Source organism: Bos mutus, chromosome 4 (assembly GCF_027580195.1).
Source record: "Bos mutus isolate GX-2022 chromosome 4, NWIPB_WYAK_1.1, whole genome shotgun sequence".
Lineage (NCBI taxonomy): Eukaryota > Metazoa > Chordata > Mammalia > Artiodactyla > Bovidae > Bos > Bos mutus.
In genome coordinates this window covers 24,477,088-24,499,195 of record NC_091620.1, presented here as the reverse complement: position 1 = coordinate 24,499,195, position 22,108 = coordinate 24,477,088, and the positions used below count along the sequence as shown (strand labels likewise).

Below are 22,108 nucleotides of genomic sequence, written 5' to 3'. Positions count from 1 at the left end.
AATTATGCTGTGAGTTAAAGCTGTGGTTAAGTGGGAGACGGGAACATCTTTTGAATTATAACCTGTATTCATCTAATGACTAATGTTGAAAACAAATACCATATTATTTATTTATGCTCTGTTGGATTTCCAAAGGAACCAGGGAAAAAGGGTTGCAAGAAAGTTTTAAGCTAGAAGGAGGTGAGGACAGTATTCCAAAGGGAAGGGCACAGTTTTTATCCAACAGAGTGGGAGTGAGTTTACACAAGACCATCAATCCTGACCTCCTACACATTCCCAAGTGCCCCTCCTGACAGCAAAGAGAGAAGAGGAGACAGCGGAGGGACTGCAGATCAGGTCAGACACCACGTTTGACAGGCCTGTGGTCTGAACCAGTGACAACAAGAGCTGGGGGTGGTTGGCAGGAAACTGCCACGCCTCCTTAGATGACAGAGGAGAAGACACCACTTCCTCATCCAGCCTGTTACCTGATGCACCGGAAAAAAGGTTGGGAAACAGTTTATGTTGGTCCATCTTGTTTTATTGAATGAGCCCCTTAGATGTTGTAACCTGCTGCACCGGGAGCCCTGCAGGGGAGGAGGGAGCCTCACGGCCCTGGTGTCCTCCCATCCCTTTTGGTAGAAAACCTCAAGCGGACATCCCTCTGAGTGTCCAGGGGGCCCACTGGGAGCTGGGGAGATGCACTAAGTGTGACTCACATGCCCGGCTTGGCTCCAGCCATCAGGACCATGCGCAGAGCAATGCGCTTGTGCAGGTTCCACTTCTCCACGGCCGCGGCCACGCAGATGACGCCCACCAGCAGCAGCGTGGTGTTCTTGAAGTACTCGCCCGCCACCTGCGGAGGCCAGGGTGGGTCACCCCTACCCGACCCGGGGCCCAGCCCCCGTCCGACTAAACTCACTGTCCACTACAGGCTGGCAAGCAAGAAGCAGGGAGATGAGGTTTATTAAAATAGCTAGCTATGGTGTATATTACATATATGGGCTTCCCTGCTGGCTCAATGGTAAAGAATCCACCTGCCAATGCAGGAGACTGGGGTTTGATCCCCAGGGTTGGGAAGAACCCCTGGGGGAGGAAATGACAACCCACTTCAGTATTCTTGCCTGAAGAATTCCATGGACAGAGGAGCCTGGTGGGCTACAGTCTCTGGGTCACAAAAGAGTCAGACATGACTTAGCAGCTAAACAACAACAATATTACATATATATATTCTACCTTGGCGGGTGCTGTGCTGCTTTGCTGTTCAGTCACCAAGTCGTGTCCGACTCTTTGCAACCCCATGGATCGCAGCACGCCAGGCCTCCCTGTCCTTTGCTATCTCCTTGAATTTGCTCAAGTTCATGTCCAGTGAGTCAGTGATGCTGTCTAACCAGCTCATCCTCTGCCACCCTCTTCTCCTTTTGCCTTCAATCTCTCCCAGCATCAGGGGCTTTTCCAGTGAGTTGGCTAAGCACATTACAAAGATTATTTCATTTAATCCTGCCAATAACTCTATGGGGTAAATAGTCTTCTCCACTTTTTAAGAGATATGAAAAACACCCATTATGAATATGATTTCAAAAAATAAACATTAACAATTCTATCTTGTGAGTGAAGTGAAAGTCGTTCAGTCGTGTCCGACTCTTTACGACCACATGGACTATACAGTCCATGGAATTCTCCAGGCCAGAATACAGCCTATCCCTTCTCCAGGGGATCTTCCCAACCCAGGAATCAAACCCAGGTCTCCCTCATTGCAGGTGGATTCTTTGCCAGCTGATCCACAAGGGAAGCCCAAGAGTACTGGAGTAGGTAGCCTATCCCTTCTCCAGCAGATCTTCCTGACCCAGGAATCAAACTGGGGTCTCCTACAATGCAGACGGATTCTTTACCAACTGAGCTATGTCCTTAAAAATTATGAAAATAACCCTGGGTCTGTCCACTAATCTTATTTTCTTTAGTTTTTATAAAACTATGTTCATTTTCTTATTAGAAAAACACCTGTTCACTATGGAAAACTTTAAAATATAGAAAACTTAAATATAAAATTACCTTCAATCTTACTACTGTTAATACTGTGGTATATTTTCTTCAATTTTTAATGTCTATATAGATATATAATTGGAATTATATTATATGTGCTGGCTTTTATCCTCTGTTTTATCATTTGACATTGTACTTTGATCATTTTCTTTTGAGACTTAAATTTACTGGAAAAATCCATGCTCCTGGCAGCATGAAGTACTATAGAATTTTCTTAGCCATTTTCCTTTTGTTGAATATTTAAGTTGATTTCTTTTCTTTCTTTCTTTGCTACAATGGAACAAACAATAATTTTCTGCTTAAATCATTAAGTTTATATGAATGTGATTATTTCCTTAAGATAGAGTTCTTGAAGGTGTCTTTATAACTTGCCAAATAATTACAAAGTTCCAAAGGGTCCCAAAATGATAGTAGTGCAAGGAACATCCTACACTGTATCCATTTTTGTTTGTTTCTGAACCATTTGAAGGTTACAAACATTTTGGCCCTCTATCCCTAAGTATTTCAGTGTTTATTTCCTAAGATAAGGGGTTTTCTCTCAAACAACCATAGTACCAGTTGCCAGCTTCTCCTTGCATTTTAATAATGAGAAAATTGAGACCGAGTCCTGTTCAAAGATGTTTCCTATGTTTGGGGTCCAGGACCATCTCTTCATTGATCCCCTCCCTTGGAATATTCACTTCTTATCTCCGCCTAGATGAGACTTCAAAGCCAGTTCAGGCCTGGTGCCCCACCCAGAAAACCTTCTGTGTGCCTCTAGCCTCTAGCTCCAGAACATTCCTTGTGGGTCCTATTAACTCCACACGCATTACAGAGGGCACAGGGCGATGCTCAAATCGTTCACTTCATGCTCGCACTGTTTCTTTTTTGTGTGCCTCGCTTGTCTCTTCGGAGAAGGCAATGGCACCCCACTCCAGTGCTCTTGCCTGGAAAATCCCATGGACAGAGGAGCCTGGTAGGCTGCAGTCCATGGGGTCGCTAAGACTCAGACACGACTGAGCGACTTCCTTTCACTTTTCACTTTCATGCATTGGAGAAGGAAATGGCACCCCACTCCAGTGTTCTTGCCTGGAGAATCCCAGGGACAGGGGAGCCTGGTGGGCTGCCGTCTCTGGGGTCGCACAGAGTCAGACACAACTGAAGCGACTTAGCAGCAGCCGCAGCAGCTCTTGTCTCTTAACTGAATTCTAGGCTGCAAAAGGCCAAAGAACATGTTTCTATATCTCTTAACACCTAATAGGATAAATTGCAAAAGTAGACACTCAGTAAATACTGAGTCACATACAATAGAGTTGTTCCCAACAATGGGACCATGATATAAACTGAAAGGAAAAGATATAGAAAAGTTGAACTCCTAACTTAGAAACTCTCTTAAAGTGAGAAAACAATAACACTTCTGACTGCAAGAAAAATCAAAACTGAACAGGGAAGGAAATGCAAATATAGTAAATTCTGTGACGTTTGAAGTAGATGGAATTTACATAACCATTGTGTTGAAATTTGATTACTGAATTATATGCCTGTACTGAGAGATGGAGGAGAATTGGGTGATGTAAGAGTACAAAACCCTCATTGACTATAGTCAGAAGATAATTGATAATGTCTAAAAGTGATAACAATTAATATGTGTGTGTTAAGTCGCTTCAGTCGTGTCCAACTCTCTGCGATCCTGTGGACTGTAGCCCACCAGGTTCCTCTGTCTATGGGATTCTTCAGGCAAGAATACTGGAATGGGTTGCCATGCCTTCCTCCAGGGGATCTTCCCAACCCAGGGATCAAACCCACCTCTTTTATGTCTCCTGCTTTGGCAGGCAGGTTCTTTACCATTAGCGCCACCTGGGAAGCCACAGTTAATATAGGAATATTATATAGGTCTGTGGCATTTAATACCAGAAGAAGCAGTTAGGAAAGTTAAGTTTTTGGCTCTGGGTTGGGGGAGGTAGGTGGAAGAGACAGCTCTTTTTTTTTATTATGATCTTTTTCAATATTATTTGATTTTTTAACCCTGCTAGGAGCACTTTGGTAAGATAAGAGCTGTGCCAGAAGGCAGCCAGCTCCATTGCCCTCTTCTCTCTTGTTCCCCCACGGAGATTTCCTTGTGTCTGACTGATGAGTTCTGTGCTGCAGAAGGACCATCTTTCCTCTCTGATCATTTGCTGGAAGAAAAGCCCTGTGCTTCTGGTTAACCTAGTCCTCGTCCTGGACCCCAGCCCTCGTGGACACTAATTCTCCCGGAGGACAGGGAAGCTCTGCTGGGCTTGTGACTCGGGAGCAGAGTGCCCTCTGGGAGGGACAGGGAGGGCTTGGACCCTGGTGGTGGGTGGAGGTGCTGCCCCTTCTCGGGAGGTGGAAGCACTGCTGGGAAGGCCAGGGCTGGCTGAACTGGACCTTCCTCACTGCCCGCTCATGGTCCCAGGCAGCTGAGAGGCAGCTTGGTGGTGGAATCAGTGTTTCCCTTTCCTCTGTTGATCAAGGAGGGAGACCTGCAGAAGATCTGAGACACTGCTAGACCTGGGCGATGGTCCCCCACTGGCCCCATGACTCATGGCCCTCTGTGAATCTTCTAAAGATTCACTGCTACCAGGGTTACTTTCCCAGGGGACCAACTGACAGCCTTTCGATTTTCTGCCTCTTTGGCACAAATCCTAATAGAACTCCAGTTTGTGATGGCCTTTCAGGAGGCTCAGAGCCTGCACAATTGGTGGGGCTACTTTCTCTGGGTTCCTCTCAAAGGGAAGGAGAAAGGAACCAAACTGTGGAGAGTGCCTTCTGCATACCGGGAATGTTGTATTTTGCATTTACTTTCTCATAACGTGAGGAAACAGACCCAGAGAGGTTAGGGAAGAGGTTCCGGGTCCCCGATGTGAGGGGTGGAGTCGAGATATCAATCCAGGTCCCTCTGAATCTAAAGCTACCATGCGACATGCCATTCATGATAGCCAACTGGAAACCACTCATCTAATTCAACCCCAGGGGAAATTCTTGGTCCCCCAGACAGCATGGGCCAGCCCACATTCCTTATCTTTATTCACAATCCCAGTCCTGACGCCGGCCCCAAATACCTGGGCCTGGTCCAATGGCAGCCCCAGGCTCAGCTTTAGCGGGATAGCTGTTAGTTGTTTAGAAAGCAACTGTGCTGTTTTCTCATGTGGTGTTTGGTGAGCTCAGGTCTGTTCAGACATCCCCCTCCCCCTTGTGAGTGATGCCACGTGCTTGGTGATTTAGCCTGGGTGTGGTCTGTGATCACGAGATAGTACCGTCAAGTGGGGAAGAGCGAGGGCTCTGGCGTCAGCCAGGACTTGGCTGTGTGACCCTGGGGAAGTTATTCAACCTCTCTGGGCTTCATTTCTCTCATCTAAAAAAATAAATGAGGACTATATGACTCCCAGTCTTTTGTAAAGCTGTTGTGAAGATGAAATGACACGTGCACACCAGCTAGCCTGGCCTGCCACCTTGACAGCTGGGGTTCCTGGTGGTTCTGTTACTCAGTGGCCCTGCTGTCCAGGTCCGTGGACATTAGCACACAGAGAAGGCTGAGGCACAATAAGTAAAACCTGTCTGGTGGTGGTGTCGGTTAGTTTTCTAGCCCACTGATTTTTCTTTTACAATAAAACCTTGGTTATTCAGAACCCCTCTGGGAGTTCCAGGATTCTTAAGGATTATTTTAATCATTTTCTAAAACGTGTTGCATCCTCACATTTGCCATGAGCCTTCCTTTCCCCACTATCTAATTTCCAAGACTAATATTCTGTGAGTTGGGAAACCAGATAACAGAAATTGTTAGAACTATTTGCAAAGAAAAATTAGATTCTGAGATGAGAGCTCCTCCCGTGGCTAGAGTGCGTGGATTCTGTGACATTTATGTTGGCAGTGTTATTGCCTTTACTGCTTTTCTGCTCTGTGGTTTTTCTCGGTGTGCCAAAACCCTGGGCTTGGAGAGCAGAGGTATTTCCGGACAGTGTTTAAGAAGAGATGGGCTCGAAGAGACGGCTTTGAAAAGGTGGAGCAGAGGATAGCAAGTTCAGGTTCTGAAGTTTAGATGACCTGGGTTCAAATGCCTGCTCCCACAGATGGTCTGGGACCAAACATTGAACCCAGATACCCTCGTCTGGGTTATGTAGTAATACACAACACTTTGAATCCATCCTATGTGTGCCTTAAGTAAAATGATTCGAGACAGGCCTGGCATATAGGAAGTCCTCAGAAAAGGCCCATTATTATTGTTAAAAGAAGTGAAAAGATGAAATGCTTCAAGATGAGATTCAGGGTCAGGAATCAGGTATGCCAGCATGACCATGTAGAGGAAGAAATGAAATAAGAAGGAGCAAGGTGGATCTCAAAGAAAAAGATTCTTCCAAACTTTCTTAAGTGAAGGGTGAGGACATCTCTAGCGTTTTCTAACCCAGCCTGGACTGAGAGGCACAAAGACCTAAGTGCTGAGCAACGCAGTATATTAATGAACTAGTTCATTGTTAGTGAATTGCAGGTGACATCTCTTAGTGACGAGCTTTTAAAAACATCACTCTCTTTGGTCGTGGGATTATTTATTGCTCTCTAGATATGTCAGGTTTTAATTGTTTTTACAAAGTTGTTGCTGTTGTTTTTTAATAGGAAGAGGGCAGTTGTGGCTTTAATCATAGAAGTCTGAGGAGAATAGAAATCTGGATGTTGATCTTGGTTCAGTGCTTTTCTCACTAAGAACATCATCAAGGGCATCGTCAGGAAGAAAGACAGAGATGGACCAACCAATCATTCGTGAAGATGAGCTGGGCACTCTGATGGGCACTTTCTCACTCAGAAAGCTTTTAACATCCTCACAGCTCCCCATGAGGCAGGTACTTCTATCGTTCTGATTTTCCAGGTGAGTAAAATGGTTACAGTTTAGAGAGGTTACAGGGAAAGAAAAGAATGTTGCCCATTCCAGTTCTATAAGGATCAAGCCCTTAGCTCCTGCAGTCATGCACCCTGAGGGGAATGCAGGATGGAGAAAAACAGGAAGCCTCTATACTTTGTGTATTGGCCCTAAATAGTTAAGATGGATATCTAAGGAATCATTTCAATGGCTCCAGATTCTTATATCTTCTCATAAATAGAAAAACACTAAAATCATTAACTGGAGATGTCTGTTGTGATTAGCAGTAGTCTTCTGATGTTTGACTACATGTTTTTTTCCCAGAAAAATAAATTCATATATTTCCTGGCTCCTGCCTCAGCTCTTTGGAGCAGTTCCTCAGTAACCCAGGCTGTCTCCCAGGCCATAGTCCTCAGTAAGGTACCCAAATAAAACTTAACTTGCAACTTTTATTTCAGCCAACACACAATTTGCTCAAGACTAGTTAGTGACAAAACTGGATTCAAACTCAGATCTACCTTGCTCCCAACTTGGATCCTGAGCCTTGCCATGTTTCCACTGTCCCTGCTCATGGTAGTGACAGCCAGAGGCTGGCCAGATGTGTGGATCTGACTGTGTCCTGACACGGACATGGGTGGCATTGCACGGGTACTGTCAGAAATGCGGCCGGTCAGCACCCTGCTGTTGGCTGCACACACCCAGGCTCTGCTTGGAGGTCAGCTGGTGGTGACCCTTGTCACGTGCTGGGAAGGTGGCAGTCCCTCAGAAGATGGGTGGTGGTCGCTGGAGATGGGCCTATACTGAGGCTCTTTTGGTTCATCTGAACAATTTGCAGTGAGTCCAGGATGGGATCCTGGGCAGGTCCCCCTCAGCACTGAGCTAAGCCCGTCAGAGCTGGAGACTTCACTACACCATCCCAACCATCTCCCTGGCAAAGAAGCTATGTCCAGTGTAGCTGCCTCTCTGCCCTTCCCTGGGGGCAGGAATGCTGATTCTACTGGTTAAGTCTGTGCAAGCTCAGACACCCTCCTAACCACCTGTCTGTATTCCCTGAGGACAGAGGTTTGCAAACCACTCGCTGCCCCTGAAACCTCAGGGGCTGCTGTGGGAATGGGGTGTCCATAAGCTGTTGCAGCGGGCAGGGCCCAGGCAGCCAGGGCTCTGAGCCCTCATGACCAATCAGAGTAGGACTTCCTCTCCCATCAGTTTCATATATTGAGATTTAGTTTCAAAAAAAGGTTTTGTTGCTTAAAAAAACATGCCTTGCAAACCCTACCGTAACCCTACCGAGAGAAGGTTAAAGCAGAGAGACCCAGATGGGTGCTGACCTGGCCGGAAGTCAGTCCAACTCCTGCAGAGCTTAGAAGTGCTGACTTACCAGGTGCCCCCAGTTTCTGCTCTTCCTGTGGAAACACTGGGTTGGCCTCAAAGGGCTGCAAGATCTGTAGGTTCCTGGGTTTGGGCCCCCCTTGTGGCCTGGGCATGGGCTCAGCTCTGGGCGGTATCTGCATGGCTGTGGGTGATGGGCAGCCTGGATTCAGGCAGGTGGCTGGGCACAGATGCTCAGTTTATCCTCACGGGCTTGTATATGTTGGGGGGAGGGCATAGGGTGGAAGGTCAAGGGGGCGAGGGTGTCAGCCTCTATAGTAAGCAGAGGCCAGAAAGACAGAGTAGAGAGTGGCATATGAAATGCCCCCAGATTTAAACGAACAGTCAGGGTCTGGGCACCCGTCAGGAATCAGTGGGTCAGAAAGATCAGAAGCCAATAGGGAAGCAGATTTCAGGATATCAGACTCTAGCACCACTTGGCTGTAGAGGCTGTTTTGTTTTTACAGCTGGAGCTGCCTTGCCTCTTCTCTGGCCCTGGCAGGAGCTAGAATCTAAATGGGAGTTGCTAGAGGCCTGCAGTGTAGGCCACTGAGACAGCAGAGGGTGTGTGTGTGTGAGTGCGCACGCGTGTGCACATGTGTTTGGTGGGTAGATAGCAGGTGTAATCACTACCAGAAATAGTTCCTGACCCTGGGCACCCCTGAGACTCTTTCCAAGCCTCAGTATTCAAACCATGCCATTTAGTTCCCCAGAGCACCCCTGGGCCCCACCTCTATGCCATTCTCCTATAAACAGTGACTCTCAGCTCACTTGATTGACACAGGTACTGTTCCCGGCTACTGTAATACATTAGAAGGGCTTAGAGGACTTTCAAGGCAGATATGATGATAGTAATGAGAGTCACAATGCAAGCAAAACAAACAAAAACACGCCTAAAAACAAATCTGAAATACAGAACTGAGCTCTGGGCACCAGCAAAGGGGAGCAGTGGCTGGTGCTTATATGCTTGATAGAATCCTAAAGTCAAAGGGCCCTTAGAGCCCAGGCCCTCACCCAAGGAATGGAGTCTACCTCTAATGTCCCTGATTCAGTCATCCAGCTTGTGCTTCTAGGGACAGGAACAACAGGACCACATGGGGTCCCCATTTCAGAGTCTTCCCTCCCAAAGAGGGGACTCTTCCTTATGGTGCTTTGCCTCTGGTTCTGGTTTGGCCCCTCTGAGTTTGGTGTGTTGAGCTGCACAAGCCACAGTTCATGCCCTTCTCGAGGCCTCTCTTCCTTTCTCATATGACTCAGCTACATTTTAGACATCTCAGGTACCCACCTCTGAATGAGCAACTTATCCAGAATTTACTGCCCTGGACAGCGAACGTAATAGTCACTTTATAGAGGATTAAAAGATAGGCTCCTCTGACCACAGGATTTCCCAGGCAAGAATACTGAAGTGGGTTGCCATTTCCCTCTTCCATGGTTCTTCCTGACCCAGGGATCAAACCAGGGTCTCCTGTATTGCAAGTGGATTCTTTACTGACTGGGCCACCAGGGAAGCCCATTAAGAGATACTGCATGTAAAGGACCTCTGCATTTTGGCAGCCACCTTGGATGGAAAGCTTACACCGAATCTGTACTCAGCTGAAAGCCAAGGGTCTTTTTCACACAAACTGCTGACATTCATCCTTATTACACTTCGTTTTGCCTGTCCCAGTCCATTGCCTCTTCCTGGCAGCATTGATTCTGTCGCTGTACATTAGCTGGTCCATCCAGCTTTGAGTCATCTGCAATCCCAGTAACATGCCTTTCATATTTTCATTTGTGTTCTCTCTCCAGCACCATGCCAACATGTTATGAAAGATCCTTTATGTTCAGCTATTCAACCAGTACTCAAGCTACTCAACTGTGCTATTATCTGGCCCACATGGGCTCCTCTGATTGAGAAATTTTTATCCCTGGAAATACTGAAGGATCCAAAGAAAAAGTTAATTTATGTTCAGCAACTTCTGTTTAAAAGACCAGGGAAATTGTAAAGCTTTATGGAAAGCCCGCAATCAAAAAGCAGTCAGTATACATTTTGGGCACTTGATAGGGTAAATTTCATTTATCTAGAACATTCTCTCATAGGAAATTGTGTAAATCCTCTGCAATGCCAATAATAGCTGCAATAATACTCCTGCATACTAGAACAGAAATCAAGAGTCTTCTGACAGTGTTGCCACCCATGTCCGTGTCAGGACACAGTCAGATCCACACATCTGGCCAGCCTCTGGCTGTCACTACCATGAGCAGGGACAGTGGAAACATGGCAAGGGTCAGGATCCAAGTCGGGAGCAAGGTAGATCTGAGTTTGAATCCAGTTTTGTCACTAACTAGTCTTTTCGGCACCTGAGTTCAGCTGAGAGACGACAATCTAAGCTTTGCACAATGACCTCTTAACCGGCAGACTGACAATCCATCACTGTAAAATTTAGCCACTTATATGCACATATCCAGCCCCAGTGGGAAACCCAAAGCATTGGCTATGAGATTCAAGAGGGCAAAAATAGATTTCTTTTTCATGTTTTGTCACCTGCAAGGTATCTGTAACATCCCACAGTGCACACAGTAAGTACAGCACTCAGAAAAAAATATTTTTCTGAATGTTGACTGAATAACCTGAGAGACAGAAGCCACAGATTCAGGGTCACACTGATCCTATTCACTCACCTTCCTTCACATGGAGAATACACTACTGACACACGCCATCAAGAACACCGCAGTGGAGAAACATTAACTGAGGCTGGCGTGAGAGTGGACTGGATGTAAAAGACATTGTAAATCCTAGAAGGGGTGAAGCTGGGTGGAGAGAGGACAGAAGGTGTGCAGCTGGGTGGAGAGACGATACGTCTACAGCAAGGTTTTAATCTGATGTTCTCCTGTACCATTTAAGGGACAGATAGCACAGATGAACCTATTTGCAGGGCAGGAATAGAGACACATGTAGAGAACGGACATTTGGACACAGTGAGGGACGAGAGTGTAGCATTAACATATATACACTGCCATGTGTAAAGGAGATAGCCAGTGGGAAGCTACCGCAAACCACAGGGACTAGCGCGGTGCCCTGTGACGACCTGGAGGGGTGGGAGGGAGGTTCAAGGGGGAGAGGAGATATATATATATATATGTATATGTGTGTGTGTGTGTTGTTATTTGCGTCCTTTGCTGTTGTTGTACAGCAGAAACTAACACAACTTTGTAAAGCAATTATACTCCAACTAAACAAATCAAAGGACAAAGATATCGGGGCGGTCCAAAGGAAGGGACCAACACATTTAGTGTTGGGAAGTTTTTGGAAAGGCTTCATGCAACAGGGTAACTGCCTAGGATTTTAAAAGCTTAAAGGATTGGAGAGAACTTTCCAAGGTGGAAGAGAGTGGCCTGAGTCCTGGCAAGGGGCTGGGAAAGCACAGGTGGGTTTAGGGAGTGACAAATGCATGCTGTATCTGAAGAAGGGGGTTCCTGTAGACCCCCACCTCATTTTTCCCAGAAAGCTAAAGCATGTGCTGGTATAGGAGAGAAGTCAATGGCTGAGGAATAGATATGTTCTCTGTCTGCAAAGTCAACAGGCTCACACAGGGCTGTCACCCATGTCCTCTCCCCAATTGGCATTTCCTTTAATCCGAGTTTAAAAGACTAGCTAAACAGATTATATTTGGTCTAAACTGCACCCTGGAGCCCAGCTGTTAAATATCATCACCAACCAAAGCCACTTTATCAGGCCAATGGGGTAGAATTTTTCACCTCAAATGATAAAACTGGCTCCCTGGCTCTTCCAGTGTTTTCCACCTCCAGCTCCAGCAATAACAACACCTAATCTCTCCCCAGACAGTCTTCTTTTTCTCCTTACAAAGTGCCGTTGCCTTTGAAAACAACTGCCTCCCTAGACTCCTCATGGGTTGAGCCTTCCTTCCGGTAAGATGGGCAGACCCTAGGATGAACTGTTGCCTAGCAACATCCCTAGTGTGTGGAGGGGCTGCTTGGCCCACCAGTCTGTAGGATCCTGCTGCAGGAAGCCCTTGGAGAAGTAAAGACATCATCTACTTTAAGGTTGAAGCATGCTGTTGGCTTTTGGGCTGCCTGTAGTGAAATAAAAAGATATTAGTTTTTTAATGAATAGTTAGCTCACTTTTAAAATGTTACTTAAATTTCAATTCTTTCTATAACTTTTTTTCTCTGCTCTCTATTTTCACCTTCTGATTCATTTTTTTTTTTTTTTTTTTTTTGACTCATTGGCTTTTGCTGTCACAATTTTGAAGAGAAACCTGCCAGACAAGTTCATACTTTTCTCTTAAGGAAAGTAATACTGATGCTTGTTCTTTTAGGCATGCATACAGACCTGAGCTACCTGTTCTCTTTCCACAAAGGAAGGGGGACAATTGGAGAGACTGGCTAGTGCTTCAGGTCCCAGGCGAGTTTTATGTGGGTCCCAGGATACTGGTGTTAGACCCAGTTCAGGAATAAAAGCACTGCTGAGCGTTTGGGGGATCGTATCCTTTTTGGAGAGTCTGAAGCTGTTACAACTACTAAATGCCAACCAACAAACAAACTAATGTGCTGCTGCTGCTGCTGCTAAGTTACTTCAGTCGTGTCCGACTCTGTGCGACCCCATAGACGGCAGCCCACCAGGCTCCCCCGTCCCTGGGATTCTCCAGGCAAGAACACTGGAGTGGGTTGCCATTTCCTCCTCCAATGCAGGAAAGTGAAAAGTGAAAGTGAAGTCGCTCAGTCGTGTCCGACCCTCAGCGACCCCATGTACTGCAGCCCACCAGGCTCCTCCGTCCATGGGATTTTCCAGGTACTAACCACCTCTAAACCAAAATGTTGCAAACCAAAAAAAGCCAAACAAAAACTGGCCAGTTGAGTCCATCCAGTAGAAGGACATGTTAATTTGTAGTCAGGTACAGCAATTAGTTGGGTCTTCCCTGGTGGCTCAGAGGTTAAAGCCTCTGCCTGCAATGTGGGAGACCTGGGTTCAATCCCTGGGCTGGGAAGATCCCCTGGAGAAGGAAATGGCAACCCATTCCAGTATTCTTGCCTGGAGAATCCCATGGACAGAAGAGCCTGGTGGGCTACAGTCCATGGGGTCGTGAAGGTCAGACACGACTGAGTGACTTCACAGCAATTAGTTCATCGCTCTGTTGTGTCTGACTCTTCGTGACCCCATGTAATGTAGCCCGCCAGGCTCCTCTGTCCATGGGATTTTTTAGGCAAGAATACTGGAGTGGGTTGCCAGTCCCTTCTCCAGGGATCTTCCTGACCCAGGGATTGAACCCAGGTCTCCTACAGGATGTGACTAACTGCAATTAGAGGGGGCCTAATTTTATCTTTGAACTTTCACAAAAAGTTGTTATCCATGGTTAAGGCATCCTATGGACCCAGGTTCACTGTTCCTTCCTCATATCACACAAGTGAAGAGTTACACAGTTCTTAGTAGTAACCCACCATGCAGCTATGTAATAATGGGGTATTTTCCTGATGGTACAGTAAGCAAGTACATAGACTGAAATCTAATAGGTATGCGTTTGAATCCAATTCTGCTATTTCCTGCTATGTGATCTTAACTCTGAACATCTTTCCTCATTCTGTAGAATGGAAATAGTAATGTCTACCTGGTAGAGCTCTTGGGAGTATTAACTAATATAGTACTTCTGGGGTTGTGCCTGAGTCTTAGCGGGCATTCAAACAATAGGTCCCTTTCCTCTTTTCTTCTGAGCCTCTGTCCTTAACTAACCTCTACATTCAGCCTTCTTCAGAAACCCTAAGAAGGGACCAGGTGCTATAACGAGATAGTCCAAATGGAACCAGGTGTTAATGAATGAGGACCGTTCTTCATCTTGCTCTTGGTGTCTGGCTGTGATATTCTTCTCTCCTATTTGTGGGAGGCTTAACTGTTTGCCCTCAAATTTGGCACCACTCAGGGCTTCCTGTTGACAATTTCTGTCAGAATGCCAGAGAGAGTGAACAGAGGGCAGAGTCTAGGTAGACAGCAGTCAAGGAAAGAATATGCGGTAATCCTGAGTTGGGGGAGAAGGGGGAGACATGTTTTTTAGAGGAAGTGAATGAAGACATTGTCAGGCCTCAGGGAAACACGGTAAGTTTCTCTGTCGGTAAGCATTTATTGAGCCCTGCTCCACAGAGGCTCAACTTTATCATGAGATTCCAAAGACCCAAGACCTGACTCCTCTTTTGAGTGTTTAGAGTCTAAAGGGACAATCGAAAGACAGAGAAAGGAATGGGGAGCAATCTGGCTGAATGTGCTAATCACACGGTTCTTAAAGGTTCTCGGGTTGAAGGAGCATTTGGATCCAAAAGGCTTCCTGAAAGCGGCAGTTCGAGGGAGGTGCAGGTCATGGGTTGAAGGAAAGGAGCACGGGGTCCAGAACAGCGGGTGCAAAGGCTTAGTGCTAATGGGCTGGTCCAGAGGGTGAGAGAAGCCCCTCGTCAACGCTCTGTGAGTCTCCCTTCACCTCCAGCCCTCTCTCACTGGCCCGGCAGGGACCAGGCAGGGGCCACCAGTGGTCTAACCTCGCTGGATCGCAGGACTCCGAAGAACGGGTAGAGGAAGGCAGGCACCAGGGCTGCAGCTCCAAGAGGCACTGCCTCGGACACCCAGTACACGGCGGTCACGATCAACACATAAGCACATGAGGCCTCCTGGAAGGGGAGGAAAGTGGGTGGTTAGAGACAGCATTGCCACCGAGAATCCAAAAGAGAGCCAGGGCAAAGGCAGCAGTCACACAGACGTCACCACGGGCGCTGGCACACAGCCCTGGGGGTGGGGACAAAGCTAGACGTGGCAGAGGAGTTTGCTGGGTTGTTGTTCAGTCACTAAGTCACGTCCGATTCTTTGTGACCCCATGGACCGTAGCCCGCCAGCCCCCTCTGTTCATGAGATTTCCCAGGCAAGAATACTGGAGTAGGTTGCCATTTTTTTCTCCAGAGGATCTTTCCGACTCAGGGATTGAACCCGCATCTCCCGCACAGTCAGGTGGATTCTTTACCAATGAGCCACCAGGGCAGCAGTTTGGTGGGCATGTGCCATCATATTTTGGTGGGTGAAGGTATGGCTGCTCCTTGGGGAGACTGATGTCTGGCATGTGGTTTGCATGAGTTTGCCACAGGGAGGCCACTGGACAGTCATGCTATCACGGCTCTACTGGTCCCTGAAACTGAGCAGGTAGGGACAGAAATTAACTGCAGTGTCCAGATCCAAGATCATATATCATAAAGGTATATCATAAAGGAGTTCATACGGAATGTTTTGGTGTCAAGTTGATCCGATGCTAGAAGTTCTTGGGGTGGCTGAAGGCAAAGATCGATTTGTGTAACTGGTTCACGTGTGAATTCTGAAACTGGGCCATGTGAAGCGGGATCACTCCTGGCTGGGGGGGCGAGGGTGGGGGTGGGGAACTGTCCTGTGCCTCGTAAACCATTTAGCAGCATCCTTGGCCTCCACCCACCAGATGTCAGCAGTACCTCCGCAGTTGTGACAACCAAAAATGTGTGTGTGCTCAGTAGCACACCAGGCTCCTATGTCCATGGGATTCTCCAGGCAAGAACACTGGAGTGGGTTGCCATGCCCTCCTCCAGGGGATCTTCCTGACCCACGATTGAACCTGCATCTCCTGCATTGCAGGTGGAGTCTTTGCTGCTGAGCCACCCGGGAAACCTAAAGATGTCTCTAGACATTCCAGATGTCCCTTGGCAGTGGGAGAAGGGGGCAATTGTCCTTGTTGAGAACCAGTGCCCTAACCAGTCTGGGACTTTATTCTGCTTGCCTGATACACATGGAAACATCCTTCTGACAAAGGGAATGGGACTGCTCTCTGCCTGGAAAGGAGGGCCTGGAAATTTACCAGGGTTTTTCCCAGCCCACCCGCTTTGTTATTTGAACAGCCTTGGGGTGCACAGAATAATAATAATAAAGTATAATATTTTTATAAAAAATTAGAGCTCCAGTGAGGCTGGTTACCAGGAATGGTGCTGATTAATGGTGGTGGGAAAGGTTTCTGTCTAAAGGCCTTAACCATGGACTCTGGAGGGCCCTGAGTAGAAGATTCAAGCTGGCTGTGGATTCCTCTGTTTATACCTAGTTCTAAACCATCTGGGCTTAGGTCTGACCTCCCCTGAGGCTGGCTGGCGATCAAGGAACCTGATAAACCTTGTTCTGTTTATCTCTCCCTTGGGTTCAGAACAAGTGTCCTCAGACTCTGACACAAAAGTTACAAAAGGTCGCTGTGATCAGTGAGGGGCGTCAGGGGAGATTAATCCAGCCTGGCTGGATGGGACCTTGCTCCCTCCTGATATGCATGGATTAGAGGGCTGGGGTTTGAGAAATGGGAACTGGGCCCAGCAATTGTTGACTGGGGCTCCCACTGAGGTTTCCTCTGGGGCCAGAAGATCAGAGAGAAGTTAAAACTTTTGGAAGTGCTGATAAGACAACAGAACTAATACTGGCGGGGGTGGGGGAAGGAAAGGCTCCCTTTGAAAAAGAATGCAACTTAGAGACATGCTCCCTTTATTGCAGAAATAAAAATACCTAAAGGGGTTCAACATTCTTCAGCCCACCTGAGCTCACTCATTCCCGTTTCCTTTCTGGGAAAGAAACGGAATGGCAGGTGTTGGTTCTAGTTGATGAAAAGGAAATAGAATGTCTTTCTCTCTCTGAGAAGCCCTTATTCCTTCTGAAGAAACTTCAGTCCTTATGGCTTCATCATTACAGGTCCAGGAATGAAGCAGGGGTAGGGAGGGCGGCACAGAGAGAGAGAGCACGCAAGAGTGCTATTTCCTTCTACCAAGCATTTTGGTTTGAATTAGGAGAATTTAGATAAGCCAAGGTAAACTTTTTGATTGTAACTACGGTTAGGAATTAGAACAGGTTACTGGAGGAAGTGACCAAGCCACCTTCATTCAGCAGTATTAAGAACAGGATAAACTACCATCGTTTTTTTTTTTAACTGTGTCACACGGCACGTGGGATCTTACTTCCCCAACCAGAGATCAAACATGTGCCCCCTGCATTGGAATCAAGAAGTCTTAACCACTGGACCACGAGGGAAGTTTCTCCTGCCATCAATTTTTTAAAATAGCTTTTTGTTTTTATTTTCTATGTATTTTTATATTCATATTCACAAGCATTTTCTCTTTTTGCACTCAGTCACTCAATTGTGTTCAACTCTTTGTGACCCTATGGACTGTAGCCCACCAGGCTCCTCCATCCATGGGATTCTCCAGGCAAGAATACTGGAGTTGCCACATCCTCCTCCAGGGGATCTTCCGGACCCAGGGATTGAACCCATGTCTCCTGCTTTGGCAGGCGGGTTCTTTACCACTAGTGCCACCTGGGAAGCCCTCCCACCATCATTTTTATCTGAACTTTCCTTAGAGTTTTCTAACTTTCATTAGAAGAATGGGTAAGGGACCACCTTCAGATAACCTTTCCATTTCACACTCAGTTCATTCATGGAATTCACATAAATTTCCTTTTGCTTCTTCTCAACCATTTCAAATTCAGCAAGAAGCTTATATGCGATAACCCAGAACACTCTGTATTCTGGTTCCCTGCATCTGGCCCCGGGTCCAGCAGGTTACTTAGTCCGTGTTGGGTGAACTGAACTGGGCTCTTCTGCTGGCTAGCAGGTCTCTCTTATCTGCTGAAGAAAATGTTCTGGAAGCCCCAGCCCTGTTGTCAGTTCTTCTTGGCTCCTGTTTACAAACATGGGAGTGAGTTCAAAAGTGGGTCTCCCCACAGCAGATGCTTCCTGACTCTGCTGCCAACTGGTGCTTGCATCTGCTGCTTTCCCCACAGTTCGACCACCTCGATGAAACCCCACTGGAAGGAGCTTGAGGTCTGGTTATTTGGTGTCATAAATGATTGCAAGGGCTTTTGAGAATTTAGTCTCGGAGTTGGGTATAACTTTTATCCCACTGGGACGCTGAAGCTGGGCTTAGCTATGGATGCACCCCTGCCCCGGCCTCCACTTCCTCTTCTGTCATACAGGGGTCCAAGTCTGGGCCTCTGGCTCTAGGGAGCTGGGCAAGAAAAATTGGGAGGTCCTTCTAATCCTTCCCAAAATGTAGCTGTGGCTTGTCCCTTGAAGGACCATGAGAACTACAGGCCAGGACCTTCTGCCTAGGTCACTCCTCTCAGCTCCAGTCCAGAGAAAACAAGGCCGTTTAGGAATCTCAAGGATTAAATATCAGAATGTAAGTGTGAGGCAAGGGGGCTGAAGTGACGGGAGCCAGTCTCTGCGGTGGCCTGTGCCAGCTGTGGGTGCTGTGACCGCATCCTCTGTGATGTGCCTCCTCCTTGCAGAGAGAAGTAGCGTCTTACCGACACTGTGACCCACGGAGGAATCGCCGCTGTGGGCCACGCAGGGGAGAGTGGCAAGCAGGCTGCATTCACCTCTGAGGGCTTGGTCCACCCAGGTTCCACCTGGCGGTCCCAAAGGTTGTAGGGGGTTCGAATCATCTACCTTCCCAACCCCGTTATCACAGACTGGGAAGCTCTGCTGTTATTTAACCCCTTAGTTGTATCTGACTCTTTGCGACCCCATGGACTACAGCCCACCAGTCTCCTCTGTCCAGGCAACAATACTGGAGTGGGTTGCCATTCCCTTCTCCAACGGATCTTCCTGGACCAGAGACCGAACTCGTGTCTCCTGCGTTGGCAGGTGGATTCTTCACCAATGGACCACCAGGGAAGCCCATTTTCTGAAGGTACTGATTCTCATCTGGGGGTGATTTTGGCCCCCAGGGGATGTTGTAAGCATCTGGAAGCATCTCTGGCCATCACAATGGCAGGGGCTGCACTGGCACCTACCAGGCAGCGACCAGGAATGCTGCTGAACATCCTACAGTACCCAGCATGGTCCTTCCCTTGTGACAGAGAATTTTCTCTCCCCTCCCCTCCACCCCCCACCAAATGTCACCAGTGTGGCTGTCCCTACCCTAAGGTGAAACTCAGTTGGACAGAAGGCGATAAGTCAGTGAAGGGCTTAAATCAAGTGCCTCTTGATCTTAGTGAGTCCATCTTTAAAAACCTATTCAAAAATTATGTATAGACCCCAACAGAGCAGAGGCTCACCTTTCCTTCCTTTTCTCTTCTCTTTTCTCCCCCCACAACATCCCTCTTCTGTCAAAATTTATGGATGATTTTGCCTTCTTCAATGATTTGTTTTTCTGTTCTTTTTCTTCTCATGGGTTCTTCTCACTAGGCATTGTTAACCGAGAAGCTCAAAGACAGGCTCCCAGAATGAAATGGCAACACCGCTCTGCAGTCATGGTCCCCAGAGACAGAGCTGACTTAGGAAAATTGTGGGGTGGGGGATGGGGGTGCCTGATGCTGCCATGGAGAAGAGTGGGTGCCACTTGGCTGGCATTCCCTAAATCCATCTGACATTGAGTAAAACAAAACAACAATATGGACAGAAATGAAAATCACCCTATTGGGGACAAAGCCAAAAGCAGACTAGTATGTCAGCCAGGAAAACTGTCAGCACCAATCACTGTCTGCTAATCCCAGCCCGGCTTTCATCAGCGGCTCCCTGGCACTCTGAGGTATTTGTTCTACTGAAGATTTAAACCAGTTTGTTTTTAAGAAACAGTCCTAATCCCCTCTAACTTTATAATTACTTTTGGTTACTAAGTTACTCAGGGAGCTGAATGGAAAGACAGCCCTTCCCCTCCCACAAACATGATTAACCTTTCTTGGCTTATTTTTCCTAAAGTCTCAAGGGTAGTGCCAGCTGGGGAAAGGGGTAAAGACACTGGGAGGAGGAGAAGGCCAAGGAGGAAGAGAGGGAACACAAGGAGGGAGAGGAGGAGGGACGCAGGAGGAGGGATGGGGAGGAGAGGCGGGGGAGGAGGAGAAAAGGAGCCAGAGGAAAGAAAGAAAGGGAAGCTCTGGGTCTTCGGCTCACACCAACCTGGACAAAAAAATTCAGTCACTGTCTAGAGCTGCGGGCTCTTACTCTTTTTTTTTTTTCTAAATCAAGTCATTTGTTGTCTCTCCTTCCACCGCTCAGAGAAGGAAACAGAGAGGATACAGATAATCAAAGGGCCATATGCATGGGGCCAGGGCAGGCAGCCAAGTTCCACTTTCAACTTAAAGTTCAGGAGGAACTTATTAAGTTTCCAATCGTGGTTATTAGAGCCCACTGTGGGTCACCCAAGGACCCTGGCTCGATGGACAAGAGCCCGGCTGGGGACTGCTCCCCAGCACACCCCAGGCTGGGGTCCACAATCCCCTCCCTCCCTGCCCCCTCCTCTATGGGGAGATCTTCCTGCATGTCCAGTTGCTCTCTCATGCCATGGTCACATGTTGACTCCTGGCAAACACCGCTGTCCAGAGCATCCTTATCGGTGTTCACCTAGCCCACTGACGGGCCACTTCAGCCAATGACCCACCCCCTCTTCTTATCTCACTCCCGGTTGGGGGCCATAAGATTGGGGGAACTGGGGATTGAAAATGGCAGTTTTGGGGCAGAAAGCATGTGAGCCTCCTCCAGGAAAGCATTTCCACTTCTTGACACCGACAGAAGAGCATGCTGAACTCTGCACTGAGCGCCCCTCTTCCCTCCAGCGACCTCCCCTCTGACCTCCCAGCTGACCCACTGGCCCCCGGAGGGGACGGGCCGGTACTCACACTGCTGGGGTGGAGCATGGGCAGGGGCAGCAGCAGGAGCGGCACGAGGATGACGAGCAGCAGCTTCCTGGCTCCGAGAAGTCCCTTCAGCAAGCCCATCCTGGACCTCCGCCCCTCGGAGCCCGCGCCAGCCAAGTGCTGTGCTGCTTGGCGACGCTCGCCTCCGTCCAGAAAGACTTCTCCAACCTTTCTCGGCTTCCAAGAGTCCTCTTTCGTTTTATGGGCAGAACAGGAAGGCAGGTAGAGCCCCTGTCTACACCAAAAGCCGGGCTCCTCGCCTCCGGTTTTAGGTGGGATTGGTGAGCATAGCCTCATGCCCAGCAAAAAGGAAGCAGGAAAGCATGACCCACGGGACCATAGTGGCTCGCTCCCTTTGCTAGATCAGTAATGGAGTCACTTTATTCTACAGCTTAGCAAAAGCCCCCTTAATCGATCAAGAGTACACCTCTGCTGCAGCTGTCTGGCCTCGAAGTCATTTAAAAGCTTCGAAAAAATAAAAGATGCCAAGAGTCTGTGGCGCCCTCCATCATTCTTCTCACTGATGGCCTGCTTTGGGCAGTACCATCTTCACTTTCTACCTGAGCCGGCTGTGCCCCCTTCCCTTAAAAAGTCTAGTCGTCCCCGCCCCCCTTCCCTTAAAACAAACCCCCAGGGTTGTCAGCAGAGCATGCTGGTCTCTTCTCCCAGGACCTGGCACCTTAACTCTGTTCAGACTTCTTTCCTTCTAATTGGTTTCCCATTATAAATTTGCCTTGAGCCTGGGCCTCCAGAGCAGGAAAAAAAAAAAGTCCCCAAGACATTCCTTTTTCCGTCACGGGACAAAATCCTGCTAGAGGCCCACCTTAACACTCCTTCACCTATGGGAAGCGGGACAGAGGCGGTAGCCACGCCCATTCATCGCAGCCAATCAGCACGTTGGAAAGAATGAGTCAGTATCTCTTCCAAAGGTGGTTCGGGATTGGTCCCAGCAGGGGCCTGCTGATTCCGCAGAACCCAAGAAACTTGCAAAGCTTATTTTTGTTCCTCAAACATCCTAGGGGCCGGAGTGATGACCATCACGGTAAACATAATCCCACCTCCCAACACACTGCTTTAACGATCCAAAGCATAAGACACTGAGCTTTCTCTTTGAGGGCCACTTGCTGACCTAGTCCTCAGGAAGATATGTCTGGTAGCAGGGAGAAAATGAAACATCAACCCTGGAGACATTTGCCCCAGAGGAT

General features: G+C 47.9%; 1 protein-coding gene across 1 annotated transcript in view; it reads right to left on the bottom strand.

Annotated features, from left to right (window-relative positions):
* The window catches only part of SLC13A4 (solute carrier family 13 member 4), a 40,796-nt gene extending 19,812 nt beyond the window's left edge, over positions 1–20,984 (bottom strand). Inside the window, 3 exon segments of the mRNA XM_005903641.3 lie at positions 699–835; positions 14,765–14,893; positions 20,886–20,984. Coding sequence (XP_005903703.3) covers positions 699–835; positions 14,765–14,893; positions 20,886–20,984 — 365 coding nt within the window.
* Positions 20,985–22,108: the final 1,124 nt, after the last annotated feature.